At 37.0% G+C, this 17,008-nt stretch overlaps 1 protein-coding gene across 1 annotated transcript in view; it reads right to left on the bottom strand.

The window, feature by feature from the left end:
* Positions 1 to 17,008, bottom strand: part of COG5 (component of oligomeric golgi complex 5) — a 382,415-nt gene that overhangs the window by 107,097 nt on the left and 258,310 nt on the right. The window contains exons 13-14 of the mRNA XM_007945097.2: positions 6,781 to 6,862; positions 3,593 to 3,797 (exon numbers count right to left, since the gene is read on the bottom strand). Of these exons, the coding sequence (XP_007943288.2) occupies positions 3,593 to 3,797; positions 6,781 to 6,862 (287 nt within the window). The remainder of the gene's footprint in view (positions 1 to 3,592; positions 3,798 to 6,780; positions 6,863 to 17,008) is intronic.

Genomic DNA, 17,008 nt, shown 5'->3' with positions numbered 1-17,008 from the left:
AGTTTGTGTGTCAACTTGGCTAGGCCTGGTTGAGTGGCTGGGCAGCTGGATGTAGTATTCCCCATGATGAGACTGGTAATCAACTCCATGGTGGGATCTACTGGAAGCAGCTGAGTAGCTGCCTTTAGGTATGTGGTCTGCTTCCCCTATGTAAGAAACAGCTTTGAGAATGGTCTCTAGCTGATGGCACGCTTGAAACCCTGCATGTAGCTGTGTCGTCGTTCAGCAGCCTGCCATGCTCTGCTGACCTTGAGTTAATGGCCTGTCGTGTGGTTTGGTAACATCGGGACTGTGCCTTTTTATTTGTTGACTTTGGGCTTTTTAGCTTCACTCCCCAATCTCAAAATGTACTATACAGCAACAGTAGTCAAAACAGCCTGGTATTGGTACAATGACAGACACATAGAACAGTGGAAGAGAATTGAAAATACAGAAATAGATCCATCCACCTATTGTCAGCTGATCTTTGACTAAAGGACTAAAATCCATTAAATGGGGAAGACATAGTCTCTCTAACATTGTTGCTCTCTAACTGTTGCTGGCAAAACTGGATATCCATTTGCAGAAAAATAAAACAAGACACCATATATAAAAACTAACTCACTATGGATCAAAGACCTAAATGTGAAGCCTAAAACTACAAAGATCAGCAAAGAAAAAATAGAGGCAAGCTTAGGGATCATGTTTATGGCATAAACAGACTATGAAACAAAACACAAACAATGGAAGATGAGCTAAATTCTTATGTGCATCAAAAGACTCCAAAAGATTGAAAAGAGAACCTATAGATCAGTAAAAATTATTTGGCAAGGACAACTGACAAGGGACTTGTCTCTAAATTTATAGAAAACTTCAACACCTCAACATAAAAAAGACAATAATCCAATTAAAAAATGGGCAGAGGACATGAACAAACATTCCACCAAAGAATATATTCAGGTGGTCAACAAACACAAGAAGACAGGCTCCCCATCATTTGCCTTAGGCACTACACTACCAGAGCTCCTCATTAACCATTGTTGTTTTTGTTGTTGTTGTTATGTCAAGTTGGACCTGACTCATAGTGACCTATCCTTTGGTTTCCAAGACAGTATCACTACGGAAGTAGACTGCCCAACCTCTCTTCTGAGGAGTGGCTGGTGGGTTTGAACCACCAGTCTTCTAGTTAGCAGTCAAGTGCCTTAGGAACTATGCTACCAGAGCTCCTCATTAGCCATTGGAGATATGCAAATCTAAACAACGAGTTATCATCTCACCTGGGCAATAATAGCAAAGTTCAACAGACAGAAAACAATGAATGCTAGCAAGGGTGTAGAGGGACTGGAACTCTCATATACTGCTGGTGGGACTGTAAAATGACACAACCATTGTGGAAAATGGTATGGTGCTTCCTTAAAAAGCTAACTAGAAATATCATTTGATCCAGCAACCTCCCTACTAAGTACATATCCTAAAGAAATGAGAGCTAGGGAACAAATGGATATATGCACACCCATGTTCGTCACAGGACTATTCACAATAAGAAAGAGATGGAAACAACCTAAGTGTCCATCAATAGATGACTGGATAACCAAACTGATACATACTCACAACAGAATGCTATGCAATACGAAAGAATAATGAAGAATCTGCAAAACACCTCATAACATGGATGATCTTGGGAGACATTATACAGAGTGTAGTAAGTCAATCAGGAGCTCTGGTAGCATAGTGCCTAAGGCACTTGACTGCTCACCAGAAGGCTGGCGGTTCAAACCCACCAGCCACTCCTCGGAAGGAAGGTTGGGCAATCCTACTTCCGTAGTGATACTGCCTCGGAAACCCAAGGAGGGGTCGCTATGAGTCGGGGCCGACTTGACGGCAAACAACAACAACAACAGTAAGTCAATCACAGAAGGACAAATATTATATAAATTCACTATTATACAAAGGAAAGGTTTACCCATGGAAGGAAAATTTCTGTGTTGGTTACCAGGAATGGGAGGGAAGCAGGGGGATAATTGCAAGCTGGTAGGAGATACATATTGATTTGAGTGAAAGAAAAGCAATATACCAAAAGCAAGTGACCAGGTCAGTAACAGTAAGGAGAAGGAAGACACTGAGAGGTGCACAAGAGGTATGGACAACAAAGGTAAACACTTTAACATACACAATACTGCATTATCAGTAATAACAAACATAACCCTATGAATAGATTTACAAATAGACGGCTAAATCATCAGGTATGGGTAGGTGAATGGAAATACACCCATGACCATATACAGGTGTGGCACACAATTTGTATCTGCTATAAAAATGTCCTCGGAAACCCAAGGAGGGGTCGCTATGAGTCAGGTCCAACTTGACGGCACATAATAACAACAACAACAACATAAAAATGTCCACATATATACTAGAGCTAACATGGGGGAAAGTTATAATAACTTCTTAGCCACAACCAAACATCTTGAAGGAATGAGTTGCTGAGCCCACAGGCTTGGGACCATGGTTATGGGGGACATCAAGCTTAACTGGCACAACATTGTACATAAAAACACTGTTCTACGTCAGTGTTTTTTTTTTGGTGACTAATTATTGTAGTGTTAAAAATGGTGAGTGGCCTCTAAGATGCAACTATTAGTCTCTCCTTGTCTGTAGCAAAGAAGAGTGAAGAAAATCCAAGATACATGGATACAATTAGTTCAGGGGACTAATTGTATCCAACCTCAGCCTACACAACCCTGAGACCAGAAGAACTAGATGGTGCCCAGCTACCACTACCAATAACCTGGAAAAGGATGAAATTTGGGAAATCCTGGACAGATGTGGAGAAAAATGTGGAACAAAATTCAAAATAATAAAAAACGACCAGTCTTACTGGTCTGATGGAGGATAGTGAAACCCCTGAGAGTATATGGGCCCTGGTCACCCTCCAGGCCTGGAACTGAACTCACTCTCATGGTTTATCTTTCAACCAAAGAACAGACAAGCCTAGGAGGTTAACAACTACACCAAACCAAAAAACCAATCTCAATCTCATTGAGTCAATTCTGATTCATAATGACCCCCTTTGAGTTTCCGAGGCAGTATATCTTTATGGAAATAGATTGCCCAATCTTCCTTCTGTGGAGTGGCTGGTGGGCTTGAGCCATCAACCTTCTGGTTAGCAGTCAAATACCGTAGGCACTATACCACCAGAGTTCCATAAACAACTACACCAGGGAGGTGTAATCCTTAGAACAATCAACCTTGGGAGATGGAAGGGCAGTATTTATACAGGGAGGTAGCTCAGAGGGCAGGAATTAATACGAAAGAAGGATACAGGGAAAAGGTAACCACAGGGAGGAAGTGGGAAGAGAGCTGTTACATTGTGGGGATTGCAATCAATGTCATGCAGTAAGTGTATATGAGCTGTTGAATAGAAAACAAATCACAATAAAATTTTAAAAAGAAAAAGAAAACTTGCAAAGCCTTTTAAGATAATACGAATAAATAACAATCATTACAACAATTTATATGATTAACATACTTGTACCTTCTAATTCATAGTAAAGATAAAAGATAAAAATCCTTAGCTTGACAATAAATATAAGGTTCAATTAAACAAACATACTCATAATCTGGCTTTTTCGGTATGAATATATCTTGTGTATTATCGTCCAACTGATGTAGGTCAACACAGAGATCTGTAGATCCACTTGCATTAAAATTCCCTTGAATATTTTTACTGTATTGTTGAAGACGCTTCCATAGGTCATTAAAAAGATGCAATAATTTAGGATATTCTCCTTCAAATGCTTGTTTCAAAAACATAGAAGCTGTCAAGCAAAACAATGAGAAGGATTAAATAAATGATGAAACAATGAAATCTACTAAGTAAATGGTTTCTTAGCTATAAAGATGATATTGCAAATAGCCCATACTTCAGGACAAACCAAAGAAATGTTTCAAGGAGGCCTTTTAAAATAATAATAATAAAACAGCACATTTTCTTCCAGGTTATTCACAACATTTGATATGTGGACCATATATTTTAGAACTTAATCAACATTAAAAAAATCAATAATTATAGTTAAAGATATGCAACCCTCTTGCAATAATTGATAGATCAAGTAGCTAGAAAAGCAATAAGCATATAGAAGACATGGACACCACTAACATCCGACTGACTTAATTTACATTTATACAAAATTTCATCCCCAAATAGCAGAATACATGTTCTTTTCAAGTGCACATGGATAATCTATGAAGATATATAATATGTGCCATAAAACAAGTCTGAATATCTTTAAAAGGCTTCAAGTCATACAAAGCACGTTCCCTAGCCAAACTGAACTTAGATTAGAAAGAAGTCAACAACAGAATGATATCTGAAAAAATTTTCAGATATTTGCAAACTAATAACACAGTTCTAAACAACCCATGGGTCAAAAAAGAAACCAAAAGAGAAATTAGAAAGTTTTAAAACTTTATGAAACGAAAGCACATTGTATCAAAGACTGTGGCATTTCACTAAAGGACTGCTTGGGAAAATATACATAAATGCCTGCATTAGAAAAGAAAACAGTTCTCAAATCAATGAACTCACTTCTACCTTAAGAATACAGAAAAAGAGGCACAAATAAAACCCAAAAGTAAACAGAAGATAGCAAATAATGACGATCTGAGTAGATATTAGCAGAAAACATAAAAACAGAAATAATGAAACCAAACACAAGTTGAGAAAATGAATAAAATCAACAAATTTCTAGCCAGACAGATGAGGAAAAAAAGAACAAATTAGCCATATTAAGAATGACAGGGGAGACCTCCCTATATGTTGCACAGATTTTGTGTCTAACAATATGTCCACTAGTGCGAATGCTTTGAAGGAAAATAAGGCAGTGAGAATACAGTGATGCTGCTTGTGCGTTACTGTCAAGGTGGCCCCTGACTTTTGGTGAGGCCATGCACAGTGGACTCACTGCCTGGTCCTGTGCCATGTGCACAACTGGCTGCACACTGGACTGTTGTCCACAGGGCTCCCACCAGTTGACTTTCAGTATAGCCCCAGGCTTTTATCCCTAGCTCATCTCAGTCTGGAAGTTCCACTAAAACCTTTCCAGCATCAAAGCAGTGTGCAAGCCTCCACTGACAGATGAGTGGTGGCTAGGAAGGTGTATCGGCTGGGAGCTAAACCTGGGAATCTACATGGAAAGCAAGAATTCCACCACTGAACTACCACTGCCCCCAGATAGTGATCCAAAGCAAACAAAACTCACTGCCATTGAATTGATCTTGACTTAGAGCAACTCTATTGGACAGAGGAGAAGTGCCCAGTAGGGTTTCCTAGGCTGTGAATCTCCCATAAAATATGAACAAAAACATTCGCTGGATTTGGCAATTAAGAAGCTGATGTTGTTGTTGTTGTAGGTTCCTGGGTAGCACAAAATGTCTGTGATCAGCTGCTAAACTACAGGTTGGCTATTTAACTTCTCCTGGTGGGAAGAAGACCTGGTGGTCTGCTCCTTTAAAGATTACTGCCAAGAACACCCTACAAAACTGTTCAACTTTGTAACACGTGGGGACGCCAGAGTCATAACTGACTTGAAGGCAAAAAACATCATTAATCTTTAGGCTACTTATTAGAAATTAAAAGCACAATAAACAACGACTGAACATCTAGTTGGAAAAAAAAATGAAAAAAAAAATTGGACTCAAAGCAACTCCTTCTTCGGTTTCCAACACGATAACACTACAGAAGTAGTTTGCCCAATCTTCCTTCCGAGAAGTGGCTGGTTGGTTTGAACAGCCAGCTTTCTGGTTAGCAATCAAATGCCTTAGGCACTATACCACCAGAGTTCCTAGAAAATCTACCAGAATATCTAAAATTAAATTGACTGACAATATCATGGACTGACGAGGAGGTGGAACAACTAGAATTCTCACACATTGCTGATAAGATTGAAAATGGTACATTCACTTTGGAAAATAGTTTGGCAACTGTTTTTTTTATAAAGTTAAATATGCACTTATCACATGATCAGGCAATTTCATTCTTATGTAGCTACCTAAGAGAAGAAAGATACATGTCTACATATAAGAAAATATTCTGTAGAACATATTTGAGAAAATAAACTTTTGTTTTATTATGCAGCTCTTTCATCTGTTCATTCATCAAACCTTCATACTTAACAGTAAGGAAAAGACTGTAAAGTGTCTGCATTTTAACATCTTTCATTTAGGAATTAAAATAACTCTAGAAGCATTAACTAAATTCTTCAATACCAAGTGATTTACATCATTTACACAGGAAAAATTCAGACAGAGTTCTTCCATGTTTGATTTATGAAGGATTAACTTCTTATTCTGGAGACTTTTAGTCTAAATAATAATTACAAAAAGTATTTTAAAAATTGGTTTTCCAAACCAAACCAAACATACTGCCAAGGAATCACTGTCCTATATGGTCTTAGTGGCCATGAAGAGCTGAGCAGAACTGCTCTGTAGGGTTTCCAAGGTGTAAATCTTTACGGAAACAGACGGCTACATCTTTCTCTTGTAGAATGGCTGGCAGGTTCAAACCACTGACTTCTTGGTTGGTCGCTGAGCGCTTTAACTACTGTGCCACAAGCACTCCTAAAATTGGCTTATGAAAGTATTAAACCGTTAAGACACTCTAGATTAAACATTTAGTAGAACTGAAAACTAGGCAGGAGTTCTAAAATAAAAATGTTTCAAAACCAACAAAGCAAAACTTCTTCACAATAAATATAAAAAGTTAACTTGAAAGTGAATTTTCAAAATAAATAACATACTTACAATTTGTTGCCATGTGAAATTGAGAAGAAAGTGCTTGAGTAACTGAATTCCAAAATGTGCATAAAATTTCAGATTGTCCATCCTGTGAACAACAACAAATCTTTATTCATTTATTTTAAAGAAATTTTAATGGATAAGATATAACATTGACAATTTAAGTACACAAATATTTCAAAGACATCAAACTGTCAAACAATGGGATTATTAATGAAATAGAATATACAGATAACTCAATTTCTCATGTTCAAGTAATCAGTCACCATCCTGCTCTGCCACTTACTAGCTATGTAACCTTGGGTAGGTTCCTTAACCATTCTGTGCCTCAGTTCCTCATCTGTAAAATAGAGATAATAATACCTACACTGAAGGACTATTATGAGGATTAAACAAGTTAACAAAATTATATACCTAGACTAGTGACTGACATAACAATCCCTCAGTGAATGTTAGCTATTATTGCAAATATTATTACCATTATGTTTTGATATACAGAAAACAACCTGTGTAAACATGACAAAACAATGGACAAAGCATACTTAGACTAAAAATTAGCACACGATGGAAGAGAAATGCTGAAGCCAATTTAAACAAAAACAAAAACAGGAATTACTACTGTTCAGTTTAGCACTGCATTTTGTTCAACTTTGAATATATGTTTGAAAAAGTAATCACTGAAAAGAAAAGAAAAATATCAGTTCAAGTATCATTTGTTAACAAAAGCAGAGTAATTTTTAAAAAATTATTTGCTTTGTTATTGAGAATATACAATAAATCAACAGCTTCGACATGTCCACCAGTGGCATCAATTCCATTCTTCCAGTTAGGCAACCATTCTCACCCTTCTTTTCTTCCTCCGTTAACATAAAAATCACTCTCCCCTCTAAGCTATTTTTCCTAAAAAATAGTCTGAAGTAATTTCACTAGGGAGGGGAAAAAAAACAAAAAAACTCACAGCATTTTCACCTTTTTGATAACTTAGCACTTCAATGTTATCTGATTCAGGTATTTTATTTCTTGAGTTAATTATACAGTCTCTGATCATTACTTATGTCATTATGAATTTCAAATTTGGTAATATAAAGTTTGTGTGCCATTCTTTATTCTATATAGTAATCTTGTTTTGTGTTGTCTGAAATTAATACTGCCATTACGGCTTTCATTGGAGGAATGTTTGTTTATCCATTTATTTTTATTCTTTCTGTGTTGTTTTCTTTCTGATGTAACTCTTATAAATAGCATCTGTTTTAATTCTATTTTAAAATACAATTTTTATCTTTTAACAAAAAATTGCAACCCATATATGCTTTAAGTAATAGGTTGTTCTTGCTTTTATCATCTTATTTTATGCTTTCTTTCCCTTTCATTTGTTTTGTGCTTTTGTTCTGTGGATTATTTGTGTTTGCTTTTATCTTCTCTGGTGTTTTGAGTGCTACAGATCCTGATTTTAATTCTATCAAAAGTTACCTTTATGGGGTTTTTATCCAAAACAGTTTTGATCTCCTATTTCTAACTTTTCAAAAGCAAAGAAAATATATCTTCTGAGACAATCATTAACAAAATTTACGTATAATCCTAAACTTCAGGAATTTATAAATTAAAATAAAAATCAAGCTGAAGTCTCTATAGTACTTGGTGAGCAAGTAGATAAAGCAGGTAAAGGACCAGTAGGAGGGAGCTTTTCCACCCAAAATGGAACTTCAACAGGAGAAGGATGTGGGTAGAGAAAGATTAGCTCACTTAGACCAATGTTTCTGGACTCTATAAGGGCATCAAACTATAGATGATCTAAGCAACTGGCTATGAAACTCTTGCCTAAGACCAAGAGGTAGGCTAAATAAATCAACTTAAGCATTATCAGCATTTGGAAGGAGTAGAAATTGTGAGCATACATGAGTTCTGCCATAGACTGCACATGGCATGAGAGAAAAAGATGGCTAAAGATGGAATCAGGGGAAACAATATTACTTAAATGTTGATGGAGGAAATAATTCAGAATTAATTGAGAGGACTGGATGGAGACAGTTATAAAAAATGATTGCCGTAAATTAGCAATTGCTAGATTTAGGTGATGGGTGCAAAGGGATTCACTGTCCTATACTCTGTTATTGAGAGCTCTGGTAGCATAGTGGCTAAGACACTTGCCTGCTAACCAGACGGCTGGTGGTTCAAACCCACCAGCCACTCCTCAGAAGGAAGGTTGGGCAATCCTACTTCTGTAGTGATACTGCCTCGGAAACCCAAGGAGGGGTCGCTATGAGTCGGCTTTGACTCGACGGCACATAACAACAACAACAACAACATACTCTGTTATATGTTTCAGTGGAATGGAGGTTTGACGTCAGTGGTTTGGGGCAAGGATAGAAAAGAAAGTCGAAATAAATAGTACCTTACCTGAAACCTGGGTGTAAAGGGAAGAAGTACTTAGAGGTAGATACAGGCCTTCAAGATCTATTCTGAAGTGCAATTCTGTCAGTGATAGGAAAATATCCACCAACAAGGAAGACCACTTAATACTATTACTCAAATTGATGCACCAACCACCAAAGCTAAATATGAAGAAACTGAAGATTTTTACCAACTTCTGCAACTTCGACCAAACATGCAACCAAAATGTATTGATAATTTCTGATGACTGCAATATGAGAGTTGGAAACAAATAAGCATTGGTAGTTGGAAAATATGGCTTTGGTGACAGAAATGACATTGGAGATCACATGATAGAATTTTGTAAGACCAATGACTTACTAATTGCAGACACCTTTTTCAAAAAACATAAAAGAGGACTATACATGCAGACCTCACCAAATGGAACACAGAGGAATCATATCAACTACACACATGGAAAGATGGAGAAGCTCAATATCATCAGTTAGGAAAAGGCCAGGAGTTGATTGTGGATCAGACCATCAACCACCCACGTGAAAATTTAAGTTGAAGCTGAAGAAAATTAAAACAAGTCCACAAGAGCCAAAATATGGTCTTGATTATATCCCACCTGAATTTAGAGACCATATGAAGAACAGACTTTGATGCACTGAACACCACTAACCAAAGACTAGATGAGTTGTGGGATGACATCAAGAACATCATACATGAAGAAAGCAAAAGTTCATTAAAAAGACAGGAAAGGAAGAAAAGACCAAAATAAACATCCAAAGAGACTCTGAAACTTGCTCTTGAAAGGAGGGTAGCTAAAGCAAATGGAAGAAATGATGAAGTAAAATATCTGAACAGAAGATTTCAAAGGGCAGCTTGAGAGGACAAAGGAAAATATTATAATGAAATATGCAAAGACTTGGAGATGGAAAATCAAAGGGGGAAAACACTCTTGGCATGTCTTAAGCTGAAAGAACTGAAGAAAAAAATTGAAGCCTTGAGTTGCAATACTGAAGGATTCTATGGGCAAAATACTGAACAATGCAGGAAGCATCAAAAGAAGACAGAAGGCATACATAGTCATGGTACCAAAAAGAAGTGGTTGATGTTCAGCAATTTCAGGAGGGAGCATATTATCAAGAACCAATGGTACTGAAGGAAGAAGTCCAAGATGCACTGAAGGAATTGGTGACAAACACAGCTGCAAGAATTGACGGAACAGCCATTGAGATATTTTAGTAAACAGAAGCAACGCTAGAGCTGCTCACTTGTTTATGCCAAGAAATTTGGAAGACAGCTACCTGGCCAACCAACTGGAAGAGATTGATATCTGTGCCCATTCCAAATAAAGGTGGTCCAAGAGAATGTGGAAATTATTAAATCATATTATTAATAATACTACACTCAAGTAAAATTTTGCTGAGGATAATCCAAAAATGGTTGTAGCAGTACATTGACAGAAATTCAAGCTGGATTCAGAAGAGGACATGGAATGAGGGCTATCATTGCTGATCTCAAATGGATCTTGGCTGAGTGCAAAGAATACCAGAAAGATGTTTACCTATATATTATTGACTATGCAAAGGTATCTGACTGTGTGAATCATAACAAATCATGGATAACACTGCAAAGATTGGGAATTCCAGAACACTTACTTGTGCTCATCAGGAACTTGTACATTGACCAAGAGATATTTGTTCAAACAGAACAAGGAGATGTTGCATAGTTTAAAATCAGGTAAAGTGTGTGTCAGGGTTGTATCCTTTCATTATACTTATTCAATCTGTATGCTAAGCAAATAATCCAAGAAACTGGAATATATGAAGAAGTACATGACATTAGAATTGGAGGAAGACTCATTAACGACCTGAAATATGCAGATGACACAACCTTGCTTGCTCAAAGTCGAGACGACTTGAAGCACTTACTAATGAAGATCAACAACTGCAGCCTTCAGTATGGATCACACTTCAATGTAAAGAGGATATAAATCCTCACAAGTGTACCAATAAGAAACATCATGATAAATGGAGAAAAGATTGACGTTGCCAAGGATTTCATTTTACTTGAATCTACAATCAACACTCATGGAAGCAGCAGTCAAGAAATCAAATGAGTTAATGCACTGGGAAAATCTCCTGCAAAAGACCTCTTTAAAATGTTAAAGAACATAGATGTCATTTTAAAGACCAAGGTGTGCCTAACCCAGGCCATGGAATTTTTAATAACCTCATATACATGTGAGAGCTGGACAACAAATATGGAAGACCACAGAAGAATTAATCCATTTGAATTGTGGTGCTGGCAAAGAATATTGAATGTACTATGGACTGCTAGAAGATCAAACAAATGGGTCATGGAGGAAGTACAACTAGAATGTTCCTTAGATGTAAGATGGTCAGAGTTAACCTCTCATACTTTGCTCATGTTGTCATAAGGGACCAATCCCCGAGAAGGATATCATGCTTCATAAACTAAAGGATAAGCGAAAAAGGAGAAGACGCTCAACAAGATGGATCAGCACACAGGCTGTGACAATGGGCTCAAGCATGGCAACAACTGTGAGGCTGACACAGGACTGAGCAGTGGTCTGTTCTGTTGCAGATAGAGTCGCTATGAGTCGGAATTGATTTGATGGCACATAACGACAACAGCAATAGGACAAGAGTCTCTATTAGACGGTAGTCCCCTGACAGGATGAAACTGGGAAAGAGGTTGATATTCGAGAAGGCAGAGAATGTGCTACTAGATAGGAAGACATAAAATCAAGAACATAAGTAAAGGGATAAGTGTGAGAAAGAGAAGAGACATGCACATAATCTATCTCTACCTTTGAGATACAGGCGGTGGTGGTGAGGATCCCTTCAAATAAAGATAATGCTAAAGTGTTTATAAATCAGAATGCTTAGTGAGAGGAGGTCAGAAGGGAGGTGGAGGGAGCTAAATTAAGATCAAAGAAAAGAATGTCTATGCTCCACAAAAAATTTAGCAAAAAGTCTATGACAGAGATATCCGTGGAGAGAGCATATTGTGACTAACGAAGCCTGTAGCCTTGATCAAATTAACCAGCTATATAAGAATTTGAAATTAGCTCTTAATCATCTGCTGGATTCAAAATAAAGCAAATTCAACAGGCAAAGAAAAAAAAAGTCTCTTTATTGGAAAATAGCCTTTAGGAGAAAACATTCTGCTGCATTTGATCATAAAAAGAAGAAAGATAAAGAAACTCTATAAGGACTTCGACATGAACACCACAGAGAAAAACGAATGTTATGGACTGAATTGTGCCCTAAGCCCTGCTCCAAATTATGTGTCAACTTGGTCAGGCAATGATTCTTGGTAATAAGTAATTATCCTCCCTTTGTGATCTGATGCAATTATCCTGTGTTGTAAATCATCCTATCTATGATGTTAATGTGGCAGGATTAGAGGAAAGCATATTAATGAGGCAGGATACAATCTACAGGATTAAGATGTATCTCCAGTCAATCCCTTTTGAGATATTAAAAAGATTAACAAGCAAGCAGAGATCAGAGGGACCTGACTACCAGCAAGAAAGAAGAGCCAGGAGCACAGCACATCTTTTGGACCTAATCCCTGTGCTGATAACCTTGAAGATTCCAGGGAAGACTGATGCCAAGACACATGGAGATTGCTACATGGAGATCCTGAAAGGGGACAAGGACCTTCTTGGAGCACCAACAGAGAGAAAGCCTTCTAGAGCTGTTCTGACTTTGGACTTAAAGTCTTTTAAACTGTGAGAGAATAAAGTTCAGTTTGTTAAAGCCATCCATTTGTGGTATTTCTCTTACAGCAGCATTAGATATTTAAGACAATGAGAAAGCCAAAAGAATTTCAATTAAAATCAGAATGTTGACTCTTATAGTGTTATTTTTCAGAGACAACAGAACAATATTTGTTTTGAAAAATGGGGGCTTACACTAAATGGCTAGAGGAAGGGAGTGAGAAGAAGTCAGATTTGAAATATATTTTAAAGGCAGAACAGATGTTAAAAATGTATACAATTAAATGGACTATATACAAAGTATAAAATTTTAACAGATGTCATCCTCTCTGAATGATAGGATTAAATATACTTCCTTTTCTCTTTTATATTTTGTGGAGGAGTAATTCTAAAAAGAAGGCAATTCTTGATATAAAAAAAATTAATATTGAAATGCACTCTTCCCTAGAGACCACTGTCGAACCATTTTCCTTATAGTTCACTTCAGTGTTTCACAATCTTTTTTCACTATTGGCCTTACTCTAAGGAGAAAATCAATTTAAATTAATCAATTAACCTTAATTTACACTTAATTTCTCCCCAATAAGAGAAATGAAATGCTAAAGATTAAGATTTTGTAGAGAAGTTTAGTTTGGAGGCCACAAGCACTATAACAACTAGATTGTTTTACCACTCCTCCCTCCAAAACAATAGCTGTCCTCTTGGGAATTAACTGAAATTAGCATCACTCCTGTTGAGAGTACATGATTTATTGGTATTTTGAAAATACTATCAGAAATATGCCTTTTGATCTTTGAACTACTAGTGAAATGAGGTGTAGTATGTATTATAGAATCCTTAAAACACCATTCCCTTGGCTTTCCTCACCATGTTTTCTTTGGTTTCATCCTCCTTTTGGGATACTCCTTCTCCTCTATTACAGTGTTTGCGAAACTCACTGACAGCAAAATGTTTTTGAATACACCTTCCAACATATGTTTATTTATTAATGATATATAAGTACTACTATACTAATAAAATATATACAATATAAAATATAAAAACATATAATAAATTATAAGTTTACTTTTGTATACAAATACAAAGGAAGAAATCATAACTATCTTTTTCCACCTCAAAATATATGTGCCACTTTGGAAAACTGGCTTCTATATGAATTTTTTAAGTTGTAGTATCCTGAGGATTTGTCTAGGTACATTCCTTTCACTCTATAGGCAACCTTGTTAATCATCATGGCTTAAATTGTCATCTATGAACTGATGTCTCCCAAATGTATGTCCCTAGCCCAGACACTGTAACTGCCTGACAACTTCACTTGTATGTCACAACTTCACTTGTATGGCACCTGAGAGTCAGCATGTCCCAAATAGTCCTTCTCATCTTTCCTCTTAAACATGATTTTCAATTTATCCTCTGAAATGGACATCACTACTCTCCAGTAAGAAGCCTTGTCAGACCAAACCCTAGTGTCACACTCCCCTTCTCTTCCACCTCACCACTACTAATCTGTCACTATGGCTTGTTAGTTTTACCTCCCGAGTACTTCTCTAATCAGTCCACATCTTTCCCTTTCCATTACCATCAACCTAAACATCTTCTTTATCTCTTTCTGAATTACTCAACAGTCTAGCTTCCTCTAGACGAGTTGTTGTCAGGTGCCATCAAGTCGGCTCTGACTCATAATGACCCTATGTACAACAGAATGAAACATTGCCCGGTCCTCTGCCAGCCTCATAATCTTGCTATACCTGAGCCCATCATTGCACTGTGTCAATCCATCTCGTTGAGGGCCTTCCCCTTTTTTGCTGACCTTCCACTTTACCAAGCATGATATCCTTTTCCAGGGAATGGTTCCTTCAGACAACATGACCAAAGTAAGTGAGATGAAGTCTGGCCATTCTTGCTTCCAAGGAGCATTCTGGCTGCACTTCTTCCAGGACAGATTTGTTAGTTCTTCTGGTAGTCCATGATACTTCCAGTATTCTTCGCCAGCACCACAACTCAAAAGCATCAACTCTTCTTCGGTCTTCCTTCGCTCTCTAGACTGTATTCCTCTAAGCTACAGCCCACAGTGCAGTTAAGGTCATCATTAGAAAACACAAGTATGATCATACCAATCGTGCTAGAGATGAAGTTCAAAACCCTTAATGTGTTGTATAAAATTTGTCTGTTCTCTCTAGCTCCATCTTGTGCTGCTCTTCCACCTCCACAATGGACTTCTGCTTCTCAAAATTGTAATGTTCCTTCCTTGTTACAAACTTCTTTTTACACACTTCTTCCTTTTCACCAAACTAATTCCACTATCATGCATAGCTCAGGTTTTTAAAAGTCACTTCATGAGGTCATCATATTATTACGTATTTTCATATACCCTGCAAGTTTTTGTAAACTATCACTATTAAATTAATCATATATATAATTATTTGCCTAATATCTATTTTTAGATAGATGGTACCCACACCTGCTCTGTTCATTTCTCTATCTCCCTATGCCTAACACAGTGCCTAGAATATGGAATATAGTAGCACTGAAAAAAACATCCATAGTACAAGAATTTAGGTATACTCCATTTTTTTCATATTATGAAATGTTTTACTATAATTTTAACTCAAATTAATTATTTTGCTTATAAATATATGTTGTGCATATAAAACTGTTTTAGGAGCTAGTGAGAATATAATTAGCATTTCATTTCTTTTTAATTTGAGGGAATAATGAGGTTGAATAAAAGATACATTTTTCCTATAGATGAATGACATCTTAAGGAATCCCCTCAATGCAAAAATCTATTTTTATGGAAAAAGCATCTAAAATAATAACTAAAACATCATCTGAAAATTGATTGTAGAGAAAATAAGCCATAAACAGCTTTACTAGAGTTTTTAAAATCGTGTGTGCTTAAAAATTTTATCACAGTCTAAGTTTGTTTACTATGTCTTACAAACGTGTTTTTCTCCATAAGAGAATATCCACTTTGTCATGGATTTTAGGAAGTGTATCATTTAGTTGAATTTATCTTTATAGCCTATTGTACAGGATTAAGGGTTTCTGTTAGGCATCCTTTACCAGTTTAAGGAGGTTCCCTTTTATGCCAGTTTGCTAGAACTTTTATCCTGCTTAATTTTGTCAAATATTGTTTCTGTATCTATTGAGACAGTTATATCATTTTTACAAAACACTGGACTTGCTGTGCTAATATTTTAAGACTTTTCCATATATGTTTCCTTCACATAACTGAACTGTAATTTTCCTTTCTTATAATCCTCTCTGGTTTTGGTAGAGAAATCATACTAGTCTAACAGAATGAGTAAGGAGTTTTCTCTCTTTACCTCTTCTTTGAAACAATGGCATACTATCTACTACGCAAAGCATTGTTTCACCTCCTACTTTGGCGAGTAGCGATTGCGATCTTAAAAGCTTGCAAGTGGCCATCTAGATGCAATGATGGATCTCTCCTCGTCCAAAGCAAAGAAGAATGAAGAAAACCAAAAATACATGGATACAATCAGTCCTAGCGACTGGTACACCATCCAATCTGCAGTCTATACGACTATGAGACCAGAAGAACTAGATGGTGCCTGGCTACCAATGTCAACCACTTGGAAGGAGATCTATGTAGGAGATCCTGGATAGACAGGGAGAACAATGTGGAATAAAACTCAAAATCATTTGGAAAAAAAAAAAGAGGACCAGGTTTGCTGGTCTGATAGAGCCTGGTGGAACCACTGAGACAATGGCCCCTAGCTGCCCTTCAGGTCTGGAATTGAACCCACACCTGTGGCTTCCAGCCAAGCAAAAGACAGGCATATGAGTTGAACATTTACCTGTGGTAGCTACACTCCTTGAGGAGAACAATCATGGGAGAAAGAAGGGCTAATGATGCACCGGGAGACAGCTCAGGGGGCAAGAGGGCATGGAGGGATGGACACAGGGAAGAGGTAATTATCGGGAGGAAGTGGGAGGGGAGCTGTTGCATTGTGGTAAATTGTGGTCAATGTCAGGAGACAAAGTGTATGTGAACTGCTGTATGGAAAGTGAATTTTCTCTGTAAATCTTCACCCAGATCACAATATAAATAAATAGATAGATAGATAGATAAATAAAAGA

Source organism: Orycteropus afer, unplaced genomic scaffold (genome assembly GCF_000298275.1).
Source record: "Orycteropus afer afer isolate SDZICR_OR568_19922 unplaced genomic scaffold, OryAfe1.0 scaffold00007, whole genome shotgun sequence".
In the NCBI taxonomy this organism is placed as follows: Eukaryota; Metazoa; Chordata; class Mammalia; order Tubulidentata; family Orycteropodidae; genus Orycteropus; species Orycteropus afer.
This window is presented reverse-complemented; position numbering and strand designations above follow the sequence as displayed.